Source organism: Palaemon carinicauda, chromosome 15 (genome assembly GCF_036898095.1).
Source record: "Palaemon carinicauda isolate YSFRI2023 chromosome 15, ASM3689809v2, whole genome shotgun sequence".
Taxonomy (NCBI): domain Eukaryota; kingdom Metazoa; phylum Arthropoda; class Malacostraca; order Decapoda; family Palaemonidae; genus Palaemon; species Palaemon carinicauda.
This window is the reverse complement of record NC_090739.1, coordinates 56,884,553-56,910,122: the sequence shown is the minus strand read 5'-3', so window position 1 is coordinate 56,910,122 and position 25,570 is coordinate 56,884,553. Positions and strand designations below refer to the sequence as shown.

General features: G+C 45.5%; 1 protein-coding gene across 1 annotated transcript in view; it reads right to left on the bottom strand.

The window, feature by feature from the left end:
• The window catches only part of fzy (cell division cycle 20 protein fzy), a 240,187-nt gene that overhangs the window by 145,396 nt on the left and 69,221 nt on the right, over window positions 1-25,570 (bottom strand). The window contains exon 4 of the mRNA XM_068388413.1: window positions 11,712-11,864. Within this exon, the coding sequence (XP_068244514.1) occupies window positions 11,712-11,864 (153 nt within the window). The remainder of the gene's footprint in view (window positions 1-11,711; window positions 11,865-25,570) is intronic.

The following is a 25,570-nucleotide window of genomic DNA, read 5'->3' as shown; positions in this document are numbered from 1 at the left end:
CCCTTCAGGAAGTGATCAAGGTCTGAGAAGGTCCAGCAAACCTTAGAGCGCCTCATTGCTGTTCTACGAGGAGAGTCTACCAGACTTGAGAAGTCAGCCTGGGCAGAGGCAGGTACTCCCAAGCCTGGATCCTCTCCTGTGGCATACCAAACGCCCGCTTTAGAAGTGAGCTTAGTCGGAGGAAACATGAACGAAGTCTTTCCAAGTTGTTGCTTAGACTGCAACCACTCCCCTAAAATCCTTAACGCTCTCTTAGAGGACCTTGCTAAGACGAGCTTAGTATAAGTAGACTTAGCTGGCTGCATGCCCAGCGAAAACTCAGATGGCGGAGAGCGGGGGATAGCAGAGACAAAGTGGTCTGGGTATACCTCCCTAAAAAGAGCCAAGACCTTACGAAAGTCAATAGAAGGTGGAGAAGACTTGGATTCATCCACGTCTGATGAGGGATCCAGGTGTGCAGCCTCATCATCAGACACCTCATCACCAGAGAGTAGCGAAGAGATCGGTAAGGTATGCTGAACAGCAGAGTCAGCACGAGCTGGAACAACAATATTTGTGGTTTCCTCTTCAAGACTCTGTTGAGGGAACACCTGAGGCTCAGTCTGCAAAGGCTGATCAAAAGAAGTAGCAGAAGGTAGGCGCATGGGTGGAGGAGGCTGACTCCTGGCATGAGTGTCTGAACTCAAGGGTTGCGCTTGCTGAGTGGTTGGCGGATGCGCAGTAGCAAGTTCCTGAGGAACGAGTTGAGGTTCCTGAGGTGTGAGCTGTGAGCGATGAGGTAGTGGCTGCGCAGAACGCAGTAATTGTCTCGCGAGTTGAGGTTCCTGAGGCGCAAGGCTAAGGTGTTGAGGTGCTTGCCTTGAGGAGGGTTGAGCTCGCTGCAGCGAGAGCTGAGGAGACTGACTCATGGATGGGAGAGGTTGTTGTACCTCAAGAGAGTGTTGCCTCACTGGTGGAACTGCAAGTGGAAGCAGAGGAAGAAAGGTATAAGCTTCCTGTTCCCATTGCTGAGGTTGCCTTAAGGAAGGCGGAGGGAGCTGCACACCACTGGAAACAGTAAGCTCAGAACGTGGTAAGGTATCCTGAGGAGCCTCAACATCGTACGCCTGGCAGGCAGTACTGCGGTCAGGCGGAGCGATCGCAGGAGGAGGTGTAACCTTCTCAGCCTGACACTCACGCATCAAGACCGCAAGTTGTGACTGCATGGACTGCAGTAGAGTCAACTTGGGGTCGGCAGACACTAAGGTCTGCTGAGGTAAAGCCTTAACAGCAGAGATCTGTTGCGGCAGAACCTTACTCCTCTTAGGCGGAGTGCATTCAACTGATGACTGCGGCGAGTCAGAGCTGATCCAATGACTGCAGCCCGGTTGAGTTCTTGAGGTCTGGACTCTGCGTTTGAGTGGTCTTGAGACCTGAGTCCAGCGTTTCTTCCCTGACAATTGATCAGCAGACGAGTAAAAGACGGGCTCAATCGTCTGCAGGTGGGAGTGACGGTCTCTGGAAGACACGCCCGCAACCACCGAGGATACTTCTGTGCGCCGATCAAGGCCTGCCGAACCCTTTTGCCCTTCGACATTGCTTCTCCCCTGGGCTTGGGAGCTTGCAAGAGGTCCCGGACTGGGAGGACGACTGGCACGCACAGAAGTATCCTCACGCACCACACTGACACTGACACTAGCACTTGGCACTGCACTGACACTAGCACTCGTCACAGCACTGGCACTAATACCACCCACTGCACTCTTGACCTTAAGTTCCTTGACTTCGGCCATAAGAGACTTATGATCACTAACCACTGACTCTACTTTGTCACCTAAGGCCTGAATGGCACGCAAAACAACAGACATATCAGGCTGAGGGCAAATAGTAGGTTCGGGGGTAGCCACTACAGGGGTAGGAAAAGGTAGGGGATCATGAGGTGAGGAAAAAAGTGAAGAGTGAGAAGAACTCCTCCTAACTCTCTCTCTCTCTAACTTGGTTGAATACTTAAGAAGACGGACAAAATCAAGTTCCGAAAGTCCGGCGCATTCCTCACATCGATCTTCTAACTGACAGGGCCTTTCCCTACAGTCAGAACAAGCGGTGTGAGGATCTACCGAGGCCTTCGGAATACGCCTATTACAAGACCTACATCGTCTATGGGTGGGGGCTTGTGACATGTCAGACATCTTGAATCAAAAGAGTTAGCCAAGTGGGGTTTCAAAATCAAGCAAAAGATCGTTAACCGTTAATCAGGACTAAATAATAGCTATCTAAGCTAATATAGAAGTTTTCCAGTAAAGCGACAGCCGAAATCTGAGAGAAATACTTCACCAAAAGCCGTGAAAATACTCCAAGATCATAAGCGTATCCCAGAACGTCTTGCCGGAAGCACGACAGAGGAAAAATTGAGGAGGTGTCAACAAGAAGTACTATAGTACCTGGCCACAGGTGGCGCTGGTAAGTACACCCCCTTCTAGTATTGTGATAGCTGGCGTATCCCTCCATAGAATTCTGTCGGGCAACGGAGTTGACAGCTACATGATTATCGGGTAAGTTTAATATTGAAAATTAGTAATGTTACTCCACTATGTAAATGTGTTTGTGGTAGGTCAAGTCCAACTGATTACCGCCAATTTCCATAACTCCCATATTATCTAAATTTTTGAATGTCTCTAGGCAAAACGTCTTAATAGGTTTGCTGAAGGTAATCGTCTGTTCCCTTCTTTGCAATTTGGTATTTGTAAAGGCCTTGGAGTATGTGATGCCCTTAATACAATCTCCAATGCTGTACAGAAATCCCTTGATTGTGGTCAGGACGTTCGTATAATTGGCCTTGATTTTAGTGCTGCCTTTGACCGTGTTAATCATGAGGCCCTTGTTTTTAAACTTGAACAATTGGAAGTTGGTGGGTCGTTTCTTAGCATCATTATTGAATTTTTAAGTAATATATCACAAAGAGTTGTTGATGGGCACCATCGTGAGTACAAGAATGTGATATTTGGTGTTCCTCAGGGTAGTGTTCTTGGCCCATTACTTTTCATACTATATACACATGACATGCTGTTTGATCTAGAAAACAAGCTAGTTGCATATGCAGATGATGCTACTTTCTTTGCATCAATTCCATCTCCTGAATGTATATCTGGGGTTGCTGGATCCCTTAATAGAGATCTAGCTAAAAGTATTGCATGGTGTAAATCATGGGATATGAAGTTGAATACTAACAAAACTCAAAGTACGATTGTAAGAAGGTCAAGGACCATGGCTCCTCAACATCCAGATCTCAGCATTGGTAATGTTTCTTTAACTTTTTATGACTTAAAATTTTAGGTGTGATTTTCAACAGCAAATTTACTTTTGAGAAACACATTAGTTCTGTCTTCTTCAAATGCAAAAAGAAATTGGCTTATTGAGAAAGTCTTTCAAGATTTTTTGGTGATCAATCTATTCTGTAGTGTTTTAATTCTTTCATTTTACATTATTTTGAGTATTTTTCTCCTATCTGGTCTTCAGCTGCTGATTCTCATCTTAATTCGTTGGACAGGAACTTACGGTCTATTAAATTTCTCATTCCTGATCTAGATATTAATTTCTTGTACCTTCGCTCAATCAGTTCATTATGCACGATGCATAAGATTTTTTATAATTCTGACCATCCTTTACATTCAGATCTTCCCAGACAGTTCCACTCTGTTCGTAAGTCAGGCCTTCTCCATCATATGGCTCAATACAACACGGAACTCTAGAAGTTTTATTCCAGCTGTGACCATTTGTGGAATGATCTTCCTAATCGGATAGTTGAATCAGTAGAACTTAAAAAGTTCCAACTCACAGAAAATGTTTTAATGTTGAACAGGCTTTCATAAGTCCTTTTATACTGTATATATAAAATATCTGTTTTAATGTTATTAATGTTATAAAATATTTTATTTCAATTTTCATCACTTCTTATATCTTTTATTTATTTCCTTATTTCCTTTCCTCATTGGGCTATTTTTCCCTATTGGAGCCCTTGGGTTCATAGCATCTTGCTTTTCCAACTAGGGCTGTAGCTTGGTTAGTAATAATAATAATAATAATAATAATATGTTATTTTCCTTAGTAAAATAAATTTTTGAATATACTTACCCGATGATCATGTAGCTGTCAGCTCTGCTGCCCGACAGAAAAAACCTACGGGCGGAATACGCCAGCGATCGCTATACAGGTGGGGGTGTACATCAACAGCGCCATCTGTCAAGTAGGTACTTAAGTACTCGATGTCAACATAGAACCAATTTTCTCCTCTGTCCACTGGGTCTCTATTGGGGAGGAAGAGTGGGTCCTTTAATTTATGATCATCGGGTAAGTATATTCAAAAATTTATTTTACTAAGGAAAATAACATTTTTCAATATTAAACTTACCCGATGATCATATAGCTGATTCACACCCAGGGGGGTGGGTAGAGACCAGCATTACATGTTGACATTATTATGAGCTAAGTATTCCGTATTTCATTTTAGCAGTTATTCAAAATAACAAGCATAAAATAAATAAGTACCTGGTAAGGAAGACGACTTGAACAATTACTCTGCCTTTTTAAGTACGTCTTCCTTACTGAGCCTCGCGATCCTCATAGGATGCTGAGCGACTCCTAGGAGCTGAAGTATGAAGGGTTGCAACCCATACTAAAGGTCCTCATCAAAACCTCTAATCTAGGCGCTTCTCAAGAAATGACTTTGACCACCCGCCAAATCAAGTAGGATGCGAAAGGCTTCTTAGCCTTCCGGACAACCCAAAAATATTTCAAGAGAAAGATTAAAAAGGTTCTGGAATTAGGGAATTGTAGTGGTGGAGCCCCCACCACTACTGCACTCGTTGCTACGAATGGTCCCAGAGTGTAGCAGTTCTCGTATAGAGACTGGACATTCTTAAGATAAAAGACGCGAACACTGATTTGCTTTTCCAATAGGTTGCGTCGAATATACTTTGCAGAGATCTATTTTGTTTAAAGGCCATGGAAGTTGCGACAGCTCTAACTTCGTGTGTCCTTACCTTCAGCCAAGCTTGGTCTTCCTCATTCAGAAGGGAATGAGCTTCTCGTATTAACAGTCTGATAAAATAGGATAAAGAATTCTCTGACATAGGCAAAGATGGATTCTTAACTGAACACCATAAAGCTTCAGACGGGCCTCGTAAAGGTTTTTAAAATAGAACTTAAGAGCTCTTACAGGACATAATACTCTTTCTAGTTCATTTCCAACCATACGATAAGTTTGGAATATCGAACGATATTGGCCAAGGCCGAGAAGGCAGCTCGTGTTTGGCTAGAAAACCAAGTTGTAGAACATGTAGCCGTTTCGGATGAGAATCCGATGTTCTTGCTGAAGGCATGAATCTCACTGACTCTTTTAGCTGTGGTTAAGCATATCAGGAAAAGAGTCTTAAAGGTGAGATCTTTCAGGGAGGCTGATTGAAGTGGTTCGAACCTGTCTGACATAAGGAATCTTAGAACCACGTCTAAATTCCAACCAGGTGTAACCAAACGACGCTCCTTCGTGGTCTCAAAAGACTTAAGGAGGTCCTGTAGATCTTTATTGTTGGAAAGATCTAAGCCTCTGTGACGGAAGACTGATGCCAACATGCTTCTGTAACCCTTGATAGTGGGAGCTGAAAGAGATCGTTCTTTCCCCAGATATAAGAGGAAGTCAGCTATTTGAGTTACAGAGGTACTGGTCGAGGATACGGATACTGACTTGCACCAGTTTCGGAAGATTTCCCACTTCGATTGGTAGACTCTAAGGGTGGATGTTCTCCTTGCTCTAGCAATCGCCCTGGTTGCCTCCTTCGAAAAACCTCTAGTTCTCGAGAGTCTTTCGATAGTCTGAAGGCAGTCAGACGAAGAGCGTGGAGGCCTTGGAGTACCTTCTTTACGCGTGGCAGACGTAGTAGGTCCACCCTTAGGGGAAGTGTTCTGGGAACGTCTACTAGCCATCGAAGTACCTCGGTGAGTTATTCTCTCGCGGGCCAGAGGGAAGCAACTAGCGTCAACTTTGTCCCTTCGTGAGAGGCGAACTTCTGCAGTACCTTGTTGACAATCTAGAACGGAGGGAATGCATATAGATCTAGATGTGACCAATCTAGTAGAAAGGCATCTATATGAACTACTGCTGGGTCCGGGATAGGTGAGCAAAGTATTGGGAGCCTCTTGGTCATCGAGGTTGCGAAGAGATCTATGGTTGGCTGGCCCCAGGTGGCCCAAAGTCTCTTGCATACATCCTTGTGGAGGGTCCAATCTGTTGGAATTATTTGTCCCTTCCTACTGAGACAATCTGCTATGACATTCAAGTTGCCTTGGATGAACCTCGATACTAGTGAAAAGTCTAGACCTGTTGAACAGGTGAGGAGGTCTCTTGCGAACTCGTACCATGTCAGAGAGTAGGTCCCTCCTTGCTTGGAGATGTACGTCAAAGCAGGGTGTTGTCCGTGTTCACCTCCACCACTTTGCCTTGAAGGAGAGACCTGAAGCTTTTCCAGGTCAGACGTACTGCCAGTAGCTTCTTGCAGTTGAAATGCATGTCCTTTGACTCAATTCCATAATCCCGAGCATTCCCTACCGCCTAATGTCGCACCCCAGCCTACATCCGATGCGTCCGAGAAGAGAACGTGGTTGGGAGTCTGAACAGTCAGGGGAAGACCTTTTCAAAGGTTGATAAAGTCCTTTCACCAAGTCAGACCAGACTTTATCTTTCCGGAAACCGGGATCGAGACCGCTTCTAGCGTCTTGTCCTTTTCCAGTGAAAAGCTAGATGATACAGAAGAGGACGGAGGTGTAGTCTTCCAAGTGACACAAATTGAACCACGGATGACAGTGTCCTAACCAGACTCATCCACAGCCTGACAGGGCAGCGTTCCTTCTTCAGCATCTTCTGGATGGATAGCATGGCTGGGGGTTGATCGTCTTGTTCAGCAATGTCCTCATCCGAAACTGATGAGGAAACGGCAACAGAGTGGGCAACGTCTGACTCGCTGAATCCGGCCGCACTGGTGGATGCGTGACGGAGCCGGACACAATATCATGGTACTGCTGCACAGTCTGTGAACTGTCAACCATGGGGACGCGAGGAAGTACAGCGTCAACCCGAAACTGTCTAGACTGTCTGGGTTGTGCAGTCAACCCCCTACCGGGTTGCTGAGGTTGCCGCACTGCGTCACAACAAGTCACCTCTGCTGGTTGTTGAACATCTTCCTAGTGACACACTGAACGTCCACAACCACCTCCGAGAGTCGCTTAACGTCAACGTGCGACTGGCAACCCACACTGGGTCGCATCGGTGGAGGAACCACCTCAACTGGCGGACGCGAGTAGGATACCTCAGCGTCAACAGGGCGCACAACCAACCGGTAGGAAGGTTGTTGGCCAGAAGGTTCTTCTCCGTAAAAAATCCTCTATCAAGGACACAAGCTTGGACTGCCTGTCTTGCAACAAAGCCCATTAGGGTCTATGGGAGCAGGTGTGGCAACAGACGGGGTTAGCGACTGAAGCGGAACCATTTACCATCCCTGGAAGCCTTGTTATGCTTTAATTAAAGTCTATAGGAGGCTAAGCAGCTTAAGGCTCCTCTCCAAATGACAGAGTCCTCAAAGGAATATCAGTAGGAGGGAGAACAGCACTTTCTCATCTACAGGAACCATGTCCGAGAAAAGCTAGGTTATCTCAGTGAGGGTCTCACTGGTGCATAAGCAGCAGAACAGAAGGCAACGTTATGTAACTGCTTGACAGTCTGAGAACTGTCAAAAACTGAACTGTCAACCACAACAGGTGCGTGAGGACATACAGCACTGGTGCATTAGTAGCAGACCAGAAGGCAACGTCATGTAACTGCTTGACAGTCTGTGAGCTGGCAACAACCAAAGCTGTGTGGGGAAGCCTCAACTCCTGACTGACTAGTCTGCTGCGGGCGAGTGGCGGTAACCACAGTGGGTTGCGGAGGCTGACACACCGTGTCAAAACACGGCAGCTTGAGGTAGCTCACGCACGGCAACGGAGTGCTCCGTGTGTCTGAGGGAGTCAGCATGCGTCTGGCAGGGTCGACTGCGCATGGATGGAGGAGCTCTCACAACAAGAGTGTGGAAGCAGGCAGCCGCAGCGTCTGCTGGGCGCACAACCGTGGCAGGTTGTAGGCAAACGGGTGCATCGTCAACCTTCTCCGCAGTCGGAGTGTGGGAGCAGGCAACAACCAAAGCGGAGTGGTGGTGCGTGGTGGGGACTGCCGTGGGTTGCGGAAACTAACGCATCGCGTCAAAACACGGCAGCTTGACTCCACCTTCCCACTGCTGAAGCGGTAGCTCACGCATGTTAACGGAGGGTGCCGCACGTCGGCTAACGTTAACATGCGTCTAGCAGGGTCGATTGCGCATCGGAGGTGGAGCTCTCCGCAGCCGGAGTGTGGGAGCAGGCAGCCTCAGCGTGAGCTGGGCGCACAACCGTGGCAGGTTGTAGGCTAACGGGAGCAGAGTCAACCTTCTCCGCACGAAACTCCTGCATAACCGCAGCTAACTGAGTCTGCATAGACTGCAGTAAAGACCACTTAGGGTCTACAAAAACGGCAACAGACGGAGCTACTGTCCGTTGTGACTGAGGGTCTAAAACAGCTGGTGCGGCAACAGACGGAGTTACTGCCTGTTGCGGTACCACCTTGCCTCTCTTGGGAGGTGTGTAGTCGTCGGATGACTGCAGCGAGTCTGAACTGACCCAGTGGCTACACCTAGGCCGTTGGACTTGCGCGGAAGGGACCGACTTGCACTTAAAAAGCTGCAAGATGTGGTCCATGGTTTCTTACGAGAAACCTCTTCCGCAGACGAGGAATAAATGGGCGCTCTCGTCTTTGTGTGGGTGGGGCGATCTTGGGTAGATACGCCCGAAACCACGGAGGGAAAAACGTCTGTTCGTTGATCAAGGCCTGTGGAACCCATAAGTCGTTCGACATTACTTCTCCCCTGGGCTTGGGAGCTTATAAGAGGTCCCGGACTAGGTGAACGACTGGCACGAACAGACGAACCCTCGGACGCAACACTGTAACACTTTGCGCATATCACTTTATCACTTTGATTTTCTGTTTTGCACTTATTTCACTGAAATCGAAACTTTAACTGATTTCTACCTGAAACACGCAATCCTATCCTTCATTAAAAGGTAGTAATTGCGAAAACAGTCTTACAATGCAACAGAAAAACATAAATAAAGATAAAGAATTCAGTGGCTGGAAAAGAGACTAAACACTAGATCAAATAAACTACGCTTACAATCTCTCACCGCACAAAGCCTGGGAACAAGAAGAAAACCCTAGAAACGTTTTACCTTCTTCCCCTACAGCGACTAGGGAGGAGAGTAAAAAACGAGAACAACGTTACCCGCTTGAACGAAACGTTTATTCTCCTCTCTCTCCCTCCGTATCTATCTCTCTCTCTCTTCTCTCTTGAATTCGCACCTGAGAGAAGAGCCCAATTATATATCGTTAAAACATGTTATTTGCTAAAGGAAAAAACTGAAAGGTTTTCCAAATAAAAAGTTCCTTTAATTTAGAATTTAAACCATTTAAGCTAAAAAAGAATGAACGAAACGCTAGAATCGGTTTACTCTTACTGCAAAGTGAAACCGTGATACACTCTCTCTCTATCGTAACGATAGAGCGCATGTTGAACGTTCTGAACGTCAACAACTGCGTAGACTAAAAAACTAAACGTTAGTTCATCTTTGAAAACAGTACGAGACTATCAAAGAAATTCTTTCATAAAACATTAAAATTAAAAAAGTATTAAATTCTTTAAAGGTTAAATACGATATAACGGGCTCAATGTTAATTAACTTCGGTTCCAAGTTAGGACCGCCTACTATTAGGAAAGGTCGCATATAAACAAACAAAAATTTATTTTTTATAAGTTTATAATAAATGGAAAGTTAATCGAAGAGGCCTATAAAGGCGGAGAGATATAAAATAAATAGATCTATAACGTGTTAAGCAAAATTACCAAAAACCTAAACACACTTCCGTCTAAGGGAAGGGTCGGCCATTTAAAAGTGAAAGAGAGTCCATACTCTCTTCGTCACCATAATTAAATCTATCCAAAACGAGTTCAAGTTTTGAAATGAAGAAAAAACCCCTGCATAGCGAAAGCTCAAAACTGGAATAGTGTACTTCACCAAATCGTTGTGAAAACAAATCCAGTTAGGACGGCGTATTTAGTAGGTCTTGCCAGTGGCACGACAGAGAGAAAATTGGTTCTATATTGACATCGAGTACTTTAAGTACCTACTTGACAGATGGCGCTGTTGATGTACACCCCCACCTGTATAGCGATCGCTGGCGTATTCCGCCCGTAGGTTTTTTCTGTCGGGCAGCAGAGCTGACAGCTATATGATCATCGGGTAAGTTTAATATTGAAAAAATAATAATAATAAATGTCAATATAAGCCCTTAATAGAGATCCAGCTAAAATTATTGCATGATGAAAATTATGGGGTATGAAGTTGAATCCTAACAAAACTCAAAGTATGATTGTAAGTAGATAAAGGACAGTAGCTCCTCAACATCCAGATCTCAGCATTGATAATGTTCCTTTAACTTTGTATGACTCTCTTAAAATCTTTGGTGTGATTCTCAACAGCAAATTTACTTTTGAGAAACACATTAGGTCTGTGTCTTCAATTTCACAAAAAATTGGCTTATTGAGAAAGTCTTTCAGGAGTTTCGGTGATCAATCTATTCTGAGTACTATTTTAAAACTTTCATTCTACCTTGTATGGAGTATTGTTCTCCTGTCATCTTCAGCTGCTGATTCTCATCTTAATTTTCTGGACAAGAACTTACGGTCTATTAAATTTTCTTATTCCTGATCTAGATATTAATCTCTGACCTGGTCATTCAATTAGTTTGTTATGTATGTTGCATAAGATTTTTAATAATTCTGATCATCCTCTACATTTAGATCTTCACCGACAATTTCATCCTGCTCGTAATACTAGGTAAGCAGTTAATTCTAATGATATACTACACAAAATTCTAGAAGTTTTATTCCAGCTGTGACCAGGCTGTGGAATGATCTTCCTCATTGGTTAGTTGAATCGCTAGAACTTCAAGAGTTCAAACTTGCAGCAAATGTTTTCATGTTGAACAGACTGACATAAGTCTTTTTATAGTTTATATATGTATATGTTTTGATGTTGTTACTGTTTATAAAATATTTTACTTTCAATTCATTATTTCTCATATCATTTATCTCCTTATTTCCTTTCCTCACTGGGATATTTTTTCCTATTGGAGCCCTTGAGTTTATAGCATCCTGCTTTTCCAAATAGGGTAATAGCTTAGCTAATAGTAATAATATTAATAAGTAATAATATTAATAATTAATAATAATAATAATAATAATAATAATAATATTAATAATAATTATGAACAAGACCATCGATGTCTCTTCTTGCATGACCTTTTATTTTAGTGCCACTTTTATCTACACTTACCTGGAGTTTATACAGCTTTACATTAACTATCAGTTCCGAATAATATATCTAGATAAAAATTCAAACTTTAGATGAATATGAATATATCCATATCTAAATAATGACAAAAATGGTTAATATTTATGTGACTGCAGAACTGTACATTGTTCAAGCAATAACTGTATCATATTAAGTGTAGTGAAGATAATGATCTACATGTGAAAGTTAAAACACAAGGGACCTACCTTCTTTAATCCATGACAATGAACAAATATAATCTGGTTCTTCCAACTGAGTTAGGGCTGTTATAGAGCCATCCCCAGCATTCCATATATATACAGAACTGCTCAATGCCACAGCTAAGTGGTTATTCACACTCCAATCAAGTAAATGAAGATCTGAAAGAAAATAAAATAAAAAATAATTCCATAGACTTTGCACAGAAGACCTCTATAATATTTAAGCTGTAAACAAAGAATACAGTTGTCATTTATGTACTCATAGTTGTAAAAAAGCATATAATACAAAGTAATGATCCAGCAAAGGTCCTATATATGATCATTAGTACATACAGTAAGTCATTGCTTTCCTCTTCTCATTGTTGATCTGGAGGTGAAAAAGGAAGTATGGAAAAGTTAAAGCTGGAAAGCTGAATACAGTAAAATGTAACCACAGGAAAAACATTTAACATTAAATGCAAAAATTCTGGGCCCACAGGACATATAAAATATTCCTTTACCTAATACTGTCTACAATTCCACTATTTAATGTAGTTGGCAAACCCCATTACAGACTTGAGTTTGTAAATCATTCAACACAGTTACAATAACTCTTTTTCTACGAAGCCATGGATTCGCTACTAAAGCTCTGTACGAGATTTGTCGTCATTGAATACACTCGCTCCTTTATCCTATAATAAGCTACAATTCCATGTTAATTTGTTTTATTGCTGATTACACAACAATTTTTTTCAAAAGTCTGCTTTATTCTCGATTGTTTTTAACTCTAAACAACCGAAATATTTTTCCATTCATTGAATAGAATCATTTTGAAATTTTTTTTTTTTATGTAATTAACTATAAATAATGGTAAAACACTGTGAGTTTGTGCAAAAAAAAAACTTTGTATCAACTGAAGTGACTATGTTATTCTGTTAAAATTCCACAACAAATAGCCGTCAAAATATATAAAACTATTAGTTAGTAATAATGGATTTTACGTTGTACAGAAATGTAATTAAAATGAGAAATTTGTAGATAATTTGTATTTTTCCTAACTATACAAACCTTAGCTATTTAATAGGGGTTATTACTTTCGGTGCCCCCTGTGGCCGCGGGGGCATAAAAACAATTAGAATAGCGCCAACGTTATCCCTGCGTGTCGTAAGAGGCGACTAAAAGGGACGGGACGAGGGGGCTGGGAACCCCCTCTCCTGTATAAAAAATCCTGTGAGACGTTATCAGAGAGATGGAGCTGGGGGGAGAGTGACTGCTCCCCGCACTCTAGTTTTGGGGTGTTTGAATGTGCGTGGATGTAGTACGATAGAGAGTAAAAGATGTGAGATTGGAAGTATGTTTAGAAGTAGAAGGATGGATGTATTGGCCTTGTGTGAGACAAAGATGAAAGGAAAGGGTGAAGTGATGTTTGGTGAAATGTCTGGTAGAGTGTCTGGGATTGAAAGGGGAAGAGCGAGAGAGGGTGTGGCTTTATTGCTGAGTGAATGGATGACAGGTAAAGTAGTGGAATGGATGGAGATATCATCTAGGTTAATGTGGGTAAGGGTTAGGTTAGATAGGGAATGTTGGGCGTTTGTCAGTGCGTATGGGCCAGGTAGTGAGAAAAGTGAAGAAGAGCGGAATGAGTTCTGGAATGAATTAACTAGGTGTGTAGAAGGACTGGGTAGAAGGAATTATGTAGTTGTCATGGGTGACTTAAATGCTAGAGTGGGCGCTGGAGAGGTAGAAGGTGTCATTGGGAAGTATGGCGTACCAGGTGAAAATGAGAGTGGTGAGAGACTGGTAGATATGTGTGTTGAACAAGAGATGGTAATAAGTGCTAGCTTTTTTAAAAAGAAAGATAAAAATAAGTATACATGGGTAGGAGTGGAAAATGGAAGAGTAGTAGAAAGGGCATTAATGGATTATGTGTTGATAACTAAAAGAATGTTTGGAAGATTGAAAGACATGCACGTGTTTAGGGGTATGGCTAACGGTATGTCTGATCATTTTTTGGTGGAAGGAAAATTAGTTGTAGCAAAAGAGTGGGGGAATAGAGTAGGTGGATGTAAAAGGGAGCTAGTGAGGGTTGAAGAGCTAATAAAACCGGGGGTAAAAAGTAAATATCAGGAAAGGTTGAAAATGGCATATGACGAGGTGAGAGTAAGAGAAACTGGTAATTTAGAGGAGGAGTGGAAGTTAGCAAAAGAAAATTTTATTGGGATTGCAAGTGATGTATGTGGCAAGAAGGTTGTTGGAGGCAGCATGAGGAAGGGCAGTGAATGGTGGAATGAAGGAGTGAATGTAAAAGTGGAAGAGAAAAAGAGGGCTTTTGAAGAATGGCTGCAGAGTAATAGTTTAGAGAAGTATGAAAAATATAGAGAGAAAAAGGTGGAAGTAAAGCGCAAGGTACGTGAGGCAAAGAGGGCAGCTGACCTGAGGTGGGGTCAGGGACTGGGTCAGTCATATGAAGAGAATAAGAAGAAGTTTTGGAAAGAAGTGAAGAGAGTAAGGAAGGCTGGTGCAAGAATTGAAGAGACAGTGAAAGATGGAAATGGAAGGTTGTTAAAAGGAGAGGAGGCAAGGAAAAGGTGGGCGGAATATTTTGAAAGTTTGCTGAATGTAGAGGATAATAGGGAGGCAGATATAATTGCTGTTCCAGGTGTTGAGGTGCCAGTGATGGGAGATGAGAATGAGAGAGAGATTACAATAGAGGAAGTGAGGAGAGCACTAGATGAAACGAGAGTAGGAAAAGCATCTGGTATGGATGGTGTGAAAGCTGAGATGTTGAAGGAAGGGAGTGTGACTGTACTTGAATGGTTGGTGAGATTGTTTAATATGTGTTTTGTGTTGTCAATGGTACCAGTAGATTGGGTTTGTGCGTGTATTGTACCACTATATAAGGGTAAGGGAGATGTGCATGAGTGTTGTAATTCAAGAGGTATTAGTTTGTTGAGTGTAGTTGGAAAAGTGTATGGTAGAGTAATGATTAATAGGATTAAGGATAAAACAGAGAATGCAATCTCGGAAGTACAGGGTGGTTTTAGAAGAGGTAGGGGTTGTATGAATCAGATTTTTACAGTTAGGCAGATATGCGAGAAATATTTAGCAAAAGGTAAGGAGGTGTATGTTGCGTTTATGGATCTGGAGAAAGCATATGATAGAGTTGATAGGGAAGCAATGTGGAATGTGATGAGGTTATATGGAGTTGGTGGAAGGTTGTTGCAAGCAGTGAAAAGTTTCTACAAAGGTAGTAAAGCATGTGTTAGAATAGGAAATGAAGTGAGCGATTGGTTTCCGGTGAGAGTGGGGCTGAGACAGGGATGTGTGATGTCGCCGTGGTTGTTTAACTTGTATGTTGATGGAGTGGTGAGAGAGGTGAATGCTCGAGTGCTTGGACGAGGATTAAAACTGGTAGACGAAAATGATCATGAATGGGAGGTAAATCAGTTGTTGTTTGCGGATGATACTGTACTGGTAGCAGACACAGAAGAGAAGCTTGACCGACTAGTGACAGAATTTGGAAGGGTGTGTGAGAGAAGGAAGTTGAGAGTTAATGTGGGTAAGAGTAAGGTTATGAGATGTACGAGAAGGGAAGGTGGTGCAAGGTTGAATGTCATGTTGAATGGAGAGTTACTTGAGGAGGTGGATCAGTTTAAGTACTTGGGGTCTGTTGTTGCAGCAAATGGTGGAGTGGAAGCAGATGTACGTCAGAGAGTGAATGAAGGATGCAAAGTGTTGGGGGCAGTTAAGGGAGTAGTAAAAAATAGAGGGTTGGGCATGAATGTAAAGAGAGTTCTATATGAAAAAGTGATTGTACCAACTGTCATGTATGGATCGGAGTTGTGGGGAATGAAAGTGATGGAGAGACAGAAATTGAATGTGTTTGAGATGAAGTGTCTAAGGAGTATGGCTGGTGTATCTCGAGTAGATAGGGTTAGGAACGAAGTGGTGAGGGTGAGAACGGGTGTAAGAAATGAGTTAGCGGCTAGAGTGGATATGAATGTGTTGAGGTGGTTTGGCCATGTTGAGAGAATGGAAAATGGCTGTCTGCTAAAGAAGGTGATGAATGCAAGAGTTGATGGGAGAAGTACAAGAGGAAGGCCAAGGTTTGGGTGGATGGATGGTGTGAAGAAAGCTCTGGGTGATAGGAGGATAGATGTGAGAGAGGCAAGAGAGCGTGCTAGAAATAGGAATGAATGGCGAGCGATTGTGACGCAGTTCCGGTAGGCCCTGCTGCTTCCTCCGGTGCCTTAGATGACCGCGGAGGTAGCAGCAGTAGGGGATTCAGCATTATGAAGCTTCATCTGTGGTGGAATTGTGGGAGGTTGGGCTGTGGCACCCTAACAGTACCAGCTGAACTCGGCTGAGTCCCTGGTTAGGCTGGAGGAACGTAGAGAGTAGTCCCCTTTTTGTTTTGTTTCTTTGTTGATGTCGGCTACCCCCCAAAATTGGGGGAAGTGCCTTGGTATATGGATGGATTACTTCCGGCGTAGCTGAAATGACCTAGTTAGCGGGGGTAGGGGAGGGTAGCTTGCTACTGCCCCCCCCCCCTTCCACCCCCCCTCACACACCTGTGCTTGAGCTCACTTTGCTTGGAGGTAGGACTTCAAGGGGGATAGGGCTGGCAGACAAGTTTGATTAAATAGCTAAGGTTTGTATAGTTAGGAAAAATACAAATTATCTACGAATTTGTCATTCGTTCCGTAACTGACATACAAACCACGCTATTTAATAGGGGTGACTCACCCATTAGGAAGGGTGGAACGTCCCAGCCAGTACTGGCTTTAGGCTTTGACCGGGGCTCATTATTTGAGTGTGTCGGCACTCAACAATAAGGAGTCCCTGCACCTCGCTAGAACCTTGCTACGCAAGGACTGCGGCCTACGCAAGCTATGTTTGAAGGTATAATAAAGTGTGACTCGTCCTAGGAAGTTGACCTGTAGTCCTTTAGATGGAAACTTTAGGCTAGGACTCTCCCAATACCACCTCGTCAGGGTATGGGGACGTGACAGTATTAGCTTAATACTAGGAACACAAGGAAACATGGTTTACCTACAGTGGTTTGAGGTCAGCTGTGCAGAGAACCCAGGATGCTGCTTTCCCCAAGAGAGGGGAAGATGAAGAAAAGAATAAGGGCCAGACAAACTTTTTCATTCATGCAGACTAAGACCGGGTAACAATGCCCTTAACCTTCTGCTACTTGTCCAATAAGGAGCCTGAAGTTTTACACCAGCTGTTGTGCAGCCACCACAGGGCCGATAGAGAACGTATCGAGCCTCCTGTGGGTCACGTCTTGCAGGTAGTGGGCTGTGAAGGTCGTCTGACACTTCCACACCCCAGCCTGAAGAACCTGCGTCACTGAGAAATTCTTCTTGAAGGCCAGGGACGTAGCTACGCCCCTGACATCATGTGCTCTAGGGCGACGTGACGGAGGAGGGTCTGGATTCAGGGACAGATGGATCACCCTACGAATCCATGCCGAGATGGTGTTCTTGGTGACCCTCCTCTTAGTCCTCCCAGTGCTAACGAACAATGCTTGCACCTGAGGACGGACTGCTTCCGTTCTTTTGAGATACAGCCTCAAGCTCCTTACTGGACACAGTAGGAGATGGTCTGGGTCATCTGTTACAGAACGGAGACTTGAAATCTGGAAGGAGTCGAACCTAGGGTCCGCCACCCCCGGATTCTGAGTCTTAGCAATAAACTCAGGGACGAATTTGAATGTTAACTCCCCCAATCCCCTTGAATGGGCGATGTCATACGAGAGACCATGAAGTTCAATAACTCGCTTCGCCGAAGCCAAAGCTAGTAGGAACACCGTCTTCCAAGTTAGGTGGCGATCTGAAGCCTGGCATAATGGTTCATAAGGAGGTCTCTTAAAAGACCTGAGAACTTGAACCACGTTCCATGGAGGTGGTCTCACTTCCGACTGAGGGCAGGTAAGTTCATAACTTCGTATGAGCAGGGATAGTACCAGCGAGGAAGAAATATCCATTCCTTTCAGCCTGAAGGCTAGACTTAAGGCTGAGCGATAGCCTTTCACCGCCGAGACTGAAAGGCGCATTTCTTCACGCAAATACACAATGAACTCGCTATTGCTGGAATAGTGGCATCGAGTGGAGAGAGACCCCTTCCACGACACCAACCACAGAAGACTTTCCACTTTGCCTGGTAGACAGATGCGGATGATTTTCGTAGATGTCCAGACATCCTAATCGCAACTTGTTGCGAAAATCCTTTCTAAGCGAGGAGATGCTGGATAGCCTCCAGGCGTGAAGTCGTAGCGAAGCTACGGGTTTGTGGAAGATGCTGGCATGTGGTTGTCTGAGTAGATCGTGTTGCGGAGGGAGTTCTCTCGGAAGTTCCGTTAGGAGTTGCAGAAGGTCCGGAAACCATTCCACATGATGCCAAAGCGGAGCTATGAGGGTCATTGAAAGATTGACTGATATTCTGGTTTTGTTGAGCACCCTCCTCATCAGACAGAACGGGGGAAAGGCGTACACATCAATGTTGTCCCACCGCTATTGGGAGGCATCCTGCCAGAGTGCCTTGGGATCCGGGACTGGGGAGCAGTATAGCGGGAGCTTGAAATTCAACGCTGTCGCAAACAGATCCACAGTCAGGGAACCCCACAAAGTCAGGACTTTGTTGGCTACTAGATGATCCAAAGACCACTCGGTACTCACTATCTGAGACACTCTGCTCAGATTGTTGGCGAGCACATTCCTCTTGCCTGGAATGAAATGTGCCGATAGTGGAATCGAGTGGACTTCGGTCCATCTCAGTATCTCTACTGCAAGATGGGATAGCTGCTTCGAAAAGGTACCTCCTTGCTTGTTGATGTAAGCCACTACTGTGGTGTTGACGCTCATCACCACCACAGAGTGACCCGCCAGGTATTGTTGGAACTGTTGAAGGACCAAGAAAACAGCCTTCATCTCTAGAAGATTTATATGGAGGCACTTTTCTGATTCCGACCACAGGCCTGAGGTCCTGTGGTGTAGAACGTGGGGCCCCCACCCTTTCTTTGAGGCGTCCGAAAACAGCATCAAATCCTGGGGGAAGACGAGAAGATCCACTCCTCTTCGTAGGTTCTCGTCTGTCACCCACCACTGGAGGTCCGTCTGTTCCGCAGGTCCCATAGGGATCATGACGTCCGGGAATCGTAACCTTGATTCCACCGGGACTTGAGTCGCCACTGGAGGGATCTCATCCTGAGGCGACCGTTGGGAACTAGACGAGCCAAAGATGAGAGGTGACTGAGGAGACGTAACCACGATTGGGGTGGGAGCTCTTCTCATCTGAGAAAAGGGCTTGCGACCTTCCTCAGCCTTGCTATCCTGTCGTCTGATGGGAAGGCTTTGTGGAGATTGGTGTCTATAATTATGCCTAGGTATACCAGTCTTTGAGTGGGAAGCAGAGAAGACTTCTTGAGATTTACCATGATCCCCAGATCTTGGCAAAGTCCCAGAAGTTTGTCTCGGTGTTGAAGAAGGGATGACTCTAAGTCTGCCAAGATCAGCCAGTCGTCCAGATAACGGAGGAGACGGATACCGATCCTGTATGCCCACGACGATATTAGGGTGAACACTGGTGAAAACCTGTGGTGCTGTGGAGAGACCGAAACACAGCACCTTGAACTGGTACTCGTTGTTGTCTAGGCTGAATCTTAAGTACTTCCTTGAAGACGGATGGACTGGGATCTGGAAGTACGCGTCCTTCAGATCTAGTGTACACATGAAGTCTTGCGGTCTCACTGCGAGTCTGACCGTGTCTGCGGTCTCCATGGTGAACGGAGTTTGTTTGACAAACTTGTTCAGAGCCGAGAGGTCGATGACTGGTCTCCAGCCTCAGACGCCTTCTTTACAAGAAAGAGTCGACTGAAGAAGCCTGAGGACCCGTCGAGGACCTCTTGGAAAGCGCCCTTCTTCAACATGGTTTGGACTTCTGCCCGAAGGGCCTGCCCCCTTGCTGATCCCATGGCAAGGGAGCTCAAAGACACTGCATTCGTCATCAGGGGAGGTAGAGATGTTGTGAACGGGACGCGATATCCCTGACTGATTACGGAAATCGTTTAGGAATCGGCCCCGAGTTGCTGCCACCTGTCAGTGCAACTTTGTAGGCATCCACGATTTGCTGCCACCTATCTGCACAACTTTGTAGGCATCCCCCCACTGGTGGACGGTGGACATGCAGGGGGACTGCCAATCCTAGTGTTTGCGGCTTCGGCTGCTCCATCTAGGATTTTTCCCTCCCCTGGAGGACTTCTTGCCTTTCCTGTCCTTGACAGGAAAGGGCTTAGACACCACTGTCTTCGCTGCCATTGTAGGTTTCGTGGTCTTGGTAGCACAGGGCTGCTGGGGGTGCTGGAGGATTATAGGGCTTGGCTGTCAAAGCCCTATGTAGGAGGGAGTCTTGGTGGGACTTCCTCCACCTCTCAGCAGCATGCTCCACGTCTTTAGGCTCAAACAGATTCGTTCCCTCCACGGAAGAATGTCTGAGCCTGCTTATCTCGGTGCTTGGGACCTTCTGATGGAACCTCTCAGCCACCGCATCCCGACGTTTCAGGATGGTGTTCGCCCACAAGTTCGAGACTTGGTGGGCCAGAAACTTGATCGTGTGAGTGCCTGAGAGTAGGAAGGTCTCCAGATGTCAAGCCACGAAGTGGCCTGCATAGCACACTTCGCAACCTTCTCCTGATTAAGGATCTCAGTCGCCGAGAATGAGACCTGCCGGTTGGAGTGTCTCTCAAGAGGGACTCCCCTGGTAAGCTCTTCCAAAGAATGGTGAAGGGGAAGAGCTAAACAAGGCTCCTCTAAGATCTCGAAGTACCTCCTCTGCTGAACGCGGGGAGGTGGGAGAATCTTGTTGCCGGCACTGGATCGGCTGGAGGAGGCTAGCTCAGAGAGCTGGACCGCGATCTTGTCCCTGGTACTCTTAACCCCCTGAGACCAAGGGCAGAGCCGCAATGGCCTTAAGAGGGTTTTGAGTCCCAAATACTCGGTCCAAGACCGTGTCTTTGCCCTCTCGAGGGGGAATCTCTGGGTCAGTAAACCCATTGAGAGTCCTCATAAGGGTCAGAACTTGCCAAAATGCATTTTCTGACTCCTGTAGCTCTCCTCCAGATGGACTCGCAGCGAAGTCTCCTGTCCCCAAAGGCTCTTCTAGGGGAGAATCGCGGATGTTCTCCGAGTGACTGGCTGGCTCCGTTCTAAGTCTTGTCGAAGATTTCGGAATTGTTTTAGAGTCCTTTGACTCCCTCCTGGGAGGGATGCAGGACTCCAACAACGACGGAGATAGGCTCTTCTCCGCTCCTACCCGAGAAGACTTTCCATCGCGAGGTGGGGTTTCCCCCATTGGTGCGATGGGGGAACGTCTCACCTCACGTGACTCCCCCGAGGACGGGAAGTCCTCGTCCGACAGGGAGGAAGAAAAAGTCTGGGGGGGGCAGCTGCCTCGAAGGCTTACGATGAGACAGCTTAGTCCTCGGAGAAGTCACCGCGTCCAAAACTCCTCTTTTTCTCTTCAGGGGGGTAGACGCAGCCAAGGATTTGTGGCCCAATTCAGAGAGAACAGGCTTGAAGGCCTGCGTAACTGCTCTGACTAGTGCCCCAAACCAAGGCTGCTGGCTGACAGACACTCCCTCTGGAGGAAGAGGGATCGACTGATCCCTGGTAGGAGTTTCCATAGGGGGTTCGCCTGTAAAGAAAAGGAAGAACAAATGTCCCTGGACCTTTCTGGAACCTTCCCCCACCACCGGCGAGCGCGCTGTTCTGTGCTTGCTTGGCCGGGGGGGGGGGGGGATGTGGCGATGGCGACCTTGCCGTGCGTTGTCCTGCAGCCTCACGCACGGGAGACTGATGGCGCGCGCGCGCGTGGGGGACTACTGATGCGCGCGCGCGAGGGCGAATGCGAGGGCGCGTAGAAGCGCGCACAGGAGACACAGGAGAGTGCGCAAAAAATTGATTGTGTGCTCGCGAGAGTGAATGTTCGCGTGTGCTGGCGCGCAGGATCAAGATGAAGAACCCGTGGGCGTGCGGGCGAGAGATCGCGCGCCCCAGAAGATGTCGTAGGGGGCGCGCGCGCGCACAGGAGAGATATCCCTTGCGCGCAGTCGAAACCTGCGTTTGTTGGCGGGCCTCTTGTGGGCGCATGTCAGGCTGGCGGTGTGTAGCTGCTGTAGGGGATGGGCGTGGGCGCGCGCAAGTGAATGCGCGCGATTGTGCGCTGGCGAGTGTTGGAGAGCGCTGACGAGTAGGAGAAGTCTTAACTTCCCTACCACACCCAGATCCGAAAATCGTGGGCGCGCAGGAGATCGTTGGCGCGTTGGAGAGCGCGGGCGCGCAGGAGAGCACTGGCGCGTTGGCGAGTGTTGACGCGTAGGAGAGCATTGGCGCGCATGGCGCGCATGGCGCGCATGGCGCGCAGTAGCGCGCTGGCGAGCAGGTGAGTACTGGGGCGCTATCTCACGAACAGCAGTCGGGGAGCGCCTGTGCGCTATCTCAGGAATCTCAGCAGGTGAGCGCCTGTGCGCTATCTCAGTGAGGTTAGGTGATCGTTGGCGCGCATGCTTAGCATGGCGCGTAAGGGACGTATGTGCATGATGGCGCGTACGCCCTTGTTGCCCTGAAAGGACCGGAGCCTGACTTTGAAAGACAGGTTTAGTTGGCGCATAATGCGCATCAGCAGCCAGGAACGGCGACGGCAGGTCAGCAGGTCTGTCGGGTGGAGGGTTGACGTGTCCTTTGAAAGGACGACCTTCCGCCGAAGGGGATCGCGAACAATCCGCAGAGAGGTCCAGGGTCGTAGCAGGAACAGTCGGTGATCGATGACGAGGCTACTCTGCGGCGGACTGCAACGACGATGATGAACCGAAGAGGCGATTCCTCACCGTCTTATAAGGTGAAGGAAGGCCTCTCCGGCGAAGAGGAAGGCGAGCCTTGCGACGTATACGCCCTCTGGGGGCCGTTGGATCAGCAAGCTGACCTTCAGCAGTCCTCCGAAGAGGAGTCTCTGTGAGTGAACTCCCCCGATGGGAAGAATCACCGGCAGGAGAGACTGTTGGACTTAGTTTCTCCCTCGTAGGTTGAGCAGGAACGGGAGAAACTAAGCCTTCAGCTACTGCGGGATGAGAAGAGGCAGAGGTATTAGGAGATACCGCATTGGATACCTCTGACACCACAACGTCGACAATAGACAGAGGATCAACCTTTGCCAAAGTCGGCGATTGTTTGACAGCGGCACCCAATCGGATGATGTCAATAAGTGCTTCCTTGGAGGGCCAACCCTCGAGCCCCAAGGAAGACCAAAGCTGGAATAAATGTTACATTTAAATTTAAATTTAAATCCTCCCCCGGGGGAAGAGTTGGAGCTGCCTCGCTAGGGGAGGCAACGCTATCTCTCGAACCCCAAGATCGGGAAACAGAACCACGGTCTACGCTACCACTCGACGGTCTCTCGAAAGAGACCGATCGAGTGGGAGCTTCGGAGGAGGTTTGGGCAACGGAAGAAGAGTCCTTGGGATTTTTTCCTTTTAAAGAAAACTTTGAAGGAGAAATATCCCGCTTAGACTTCTTCTTACGTTGCCGAGAAAACCTCTCCCACTGGGAGGTAGACCACTACCTACACTCACCACACTTGTTACCACTATCACACCGTTGGCCTCTATAGTAAGGGCAAAGGGTGTGAGGAACCGTCTCGACTGCCGACATGAATGTACCACAAGGGCGGTCGGATAATCCAGGACAGGTGCACATATTCGCAGAGACCAACTTCACACTCAAACCTGAAGGAGAGAAAGCAAAAAGACATTAATGGTTGTCAGAGAGGCGAGGGTGGAAGCGGACACGTCCGACTACCACCCGAGCCGAGAGCAAAGTGAGCTCAAGCACACGTGTGTGAGGGCGGTGTAGCAAGCTATCCTCCCCTACCCCCCGCTAACTAGCGGTGGGGTAGTAAACCCTTGTTAAAATTCTAATGGCTCGTCATTTCAGCTACGCCGAAAGTAATAACCCCTATTAAATAACGTGGTTTGTATGTCAGTTATGGAACAAATATCCATTTATTTCCTTTGACACAAGAAGTATTCTACAATTTATAATTATAAAGTATGGTGAAGCACTGTGATTTGTGTAAAAAATAAACTTTACATATTTATTGAAGTGACAATATTATTCCGTAATAATTCCACAATAAATAGCCGACGAAAAATATAAAACTATTCAACAGAAATAATGGAATTTACGTTATACAGAAATATAATGAAAATATCCTTTGTTTTCTTTGACAAGAAGTATTCTATAATGTATAATTTATAAGGTATAAATACGATAAACCGATACAAATCAACAAAAAACTGTTGACGAAAAATTTGAGAGAGAGAGAGAGAGAGAGAGAGAGAGAGAGAGAGAGAGAGAGAGGGGGGGGGGGGGTAATATAGATTTAGTCCAATAGACACAAGGTTTGTTCATTCATATGTCATTCCACCTTGCATGCGACTGTGACTGTCATTATAAACTGGATCAATCTTGTTTTGGGTATTTCATGAGCTCGGAAATACTGTAGACTGCACATATAAGAACATGGCAAATACTGCGTAGAAACGGTAGAATGGCAATAAATGGAAATCACAATACACTAACTTTTACTTGTGAAAACAATGAACAATACTAATATGAAATACAGTGATGCCTCAGGATACGAAATTAATCCGTTCAGGATGCGGTTTCGTATCCTGATATCTTCGTATCCTGAGTCGCGTTTTACATGTAAATAGCCTAATCCGTTCCAAGCCTTATAAAAAGTCACCTTTTCTTTCATAAACACGCTAAACTGTAGTAATAAACATGCAATGCAGCCATTTCTATCATTCAATAATTAACACAACCGTTAAAAACAGCCTAATCCATTCCAGAAACCACTATGAGATTATTCAATAATGTAGTTATAGCCAAGTTATCCCCCCCAAGCACAAAGAAAACGGTCCGTTTTCTTTACTACTGTATAAAAGTTACGGTACTGTATGTACGTAAAGCATTTAGATCAGTGAAGGTGTATTGTTACCTGTACGTACACCTAAATTAAGGATTGATACCTGTACACTCTGAAAAAAAGGTTACAGTTAATTAGTGTAACAAAAAAGTTGAAACTTACCTTTTGATTGAGACGATGTCCGATAGCGAAGTCGCGGCAGAGGAGGATGGCATAAGGCAGAAAACGTAACAAGTGACAGACTACATACAGTAATTTACACACTTAACACATTAACACTTAAACTTTACGAAATAAAAAAATGGCAGAAATAATTAACACTTAACATTACGTATGGAAAACTATAAAATGAAAGAAAAAATTACTTTAACACAACGGTAACATAAAACTTAAAATTGAATTTTTTTTTTTTTTGCTTTTTTATAACTTTACGTTTTTCTTATTTTCTAAATCTCTTCTACGTCTTCATCACTTTCTTTTTTCTGTTTCTTTTCTTTACTTTCACCTTCTACTTCTTCATCACTTTCTTTTTTCTGTTTCTTTTCATTACTTTCACCTTCTAATTCTTCATCCCTTCCTCTTTTCTGTTTCTTTTCTTCACTTTCACCTTTGTCTTGGCCTACTAAAACCGCTGGCCTCTTTAATAAGAAACTATCCATTGAAGCTTGTTTCTGCCTACTTTTCAACACATTTCTAAAATGCGTTAGGCAAACGTCATTGCAGTGTTGAAGCGCACGGTTGGTATAAACTTTTTCTGGATGTTCCTTTTCGAAGTAGTCTGCCATTTTATGGAAACATGCAAGAATTTCCTTGATGTCTGCCGTTTTCAAAGGTGCAACATCCTCCTCATCACCGCTAGAGAACTGCTCTTGAACATCACTCACTTGCATCGTCTC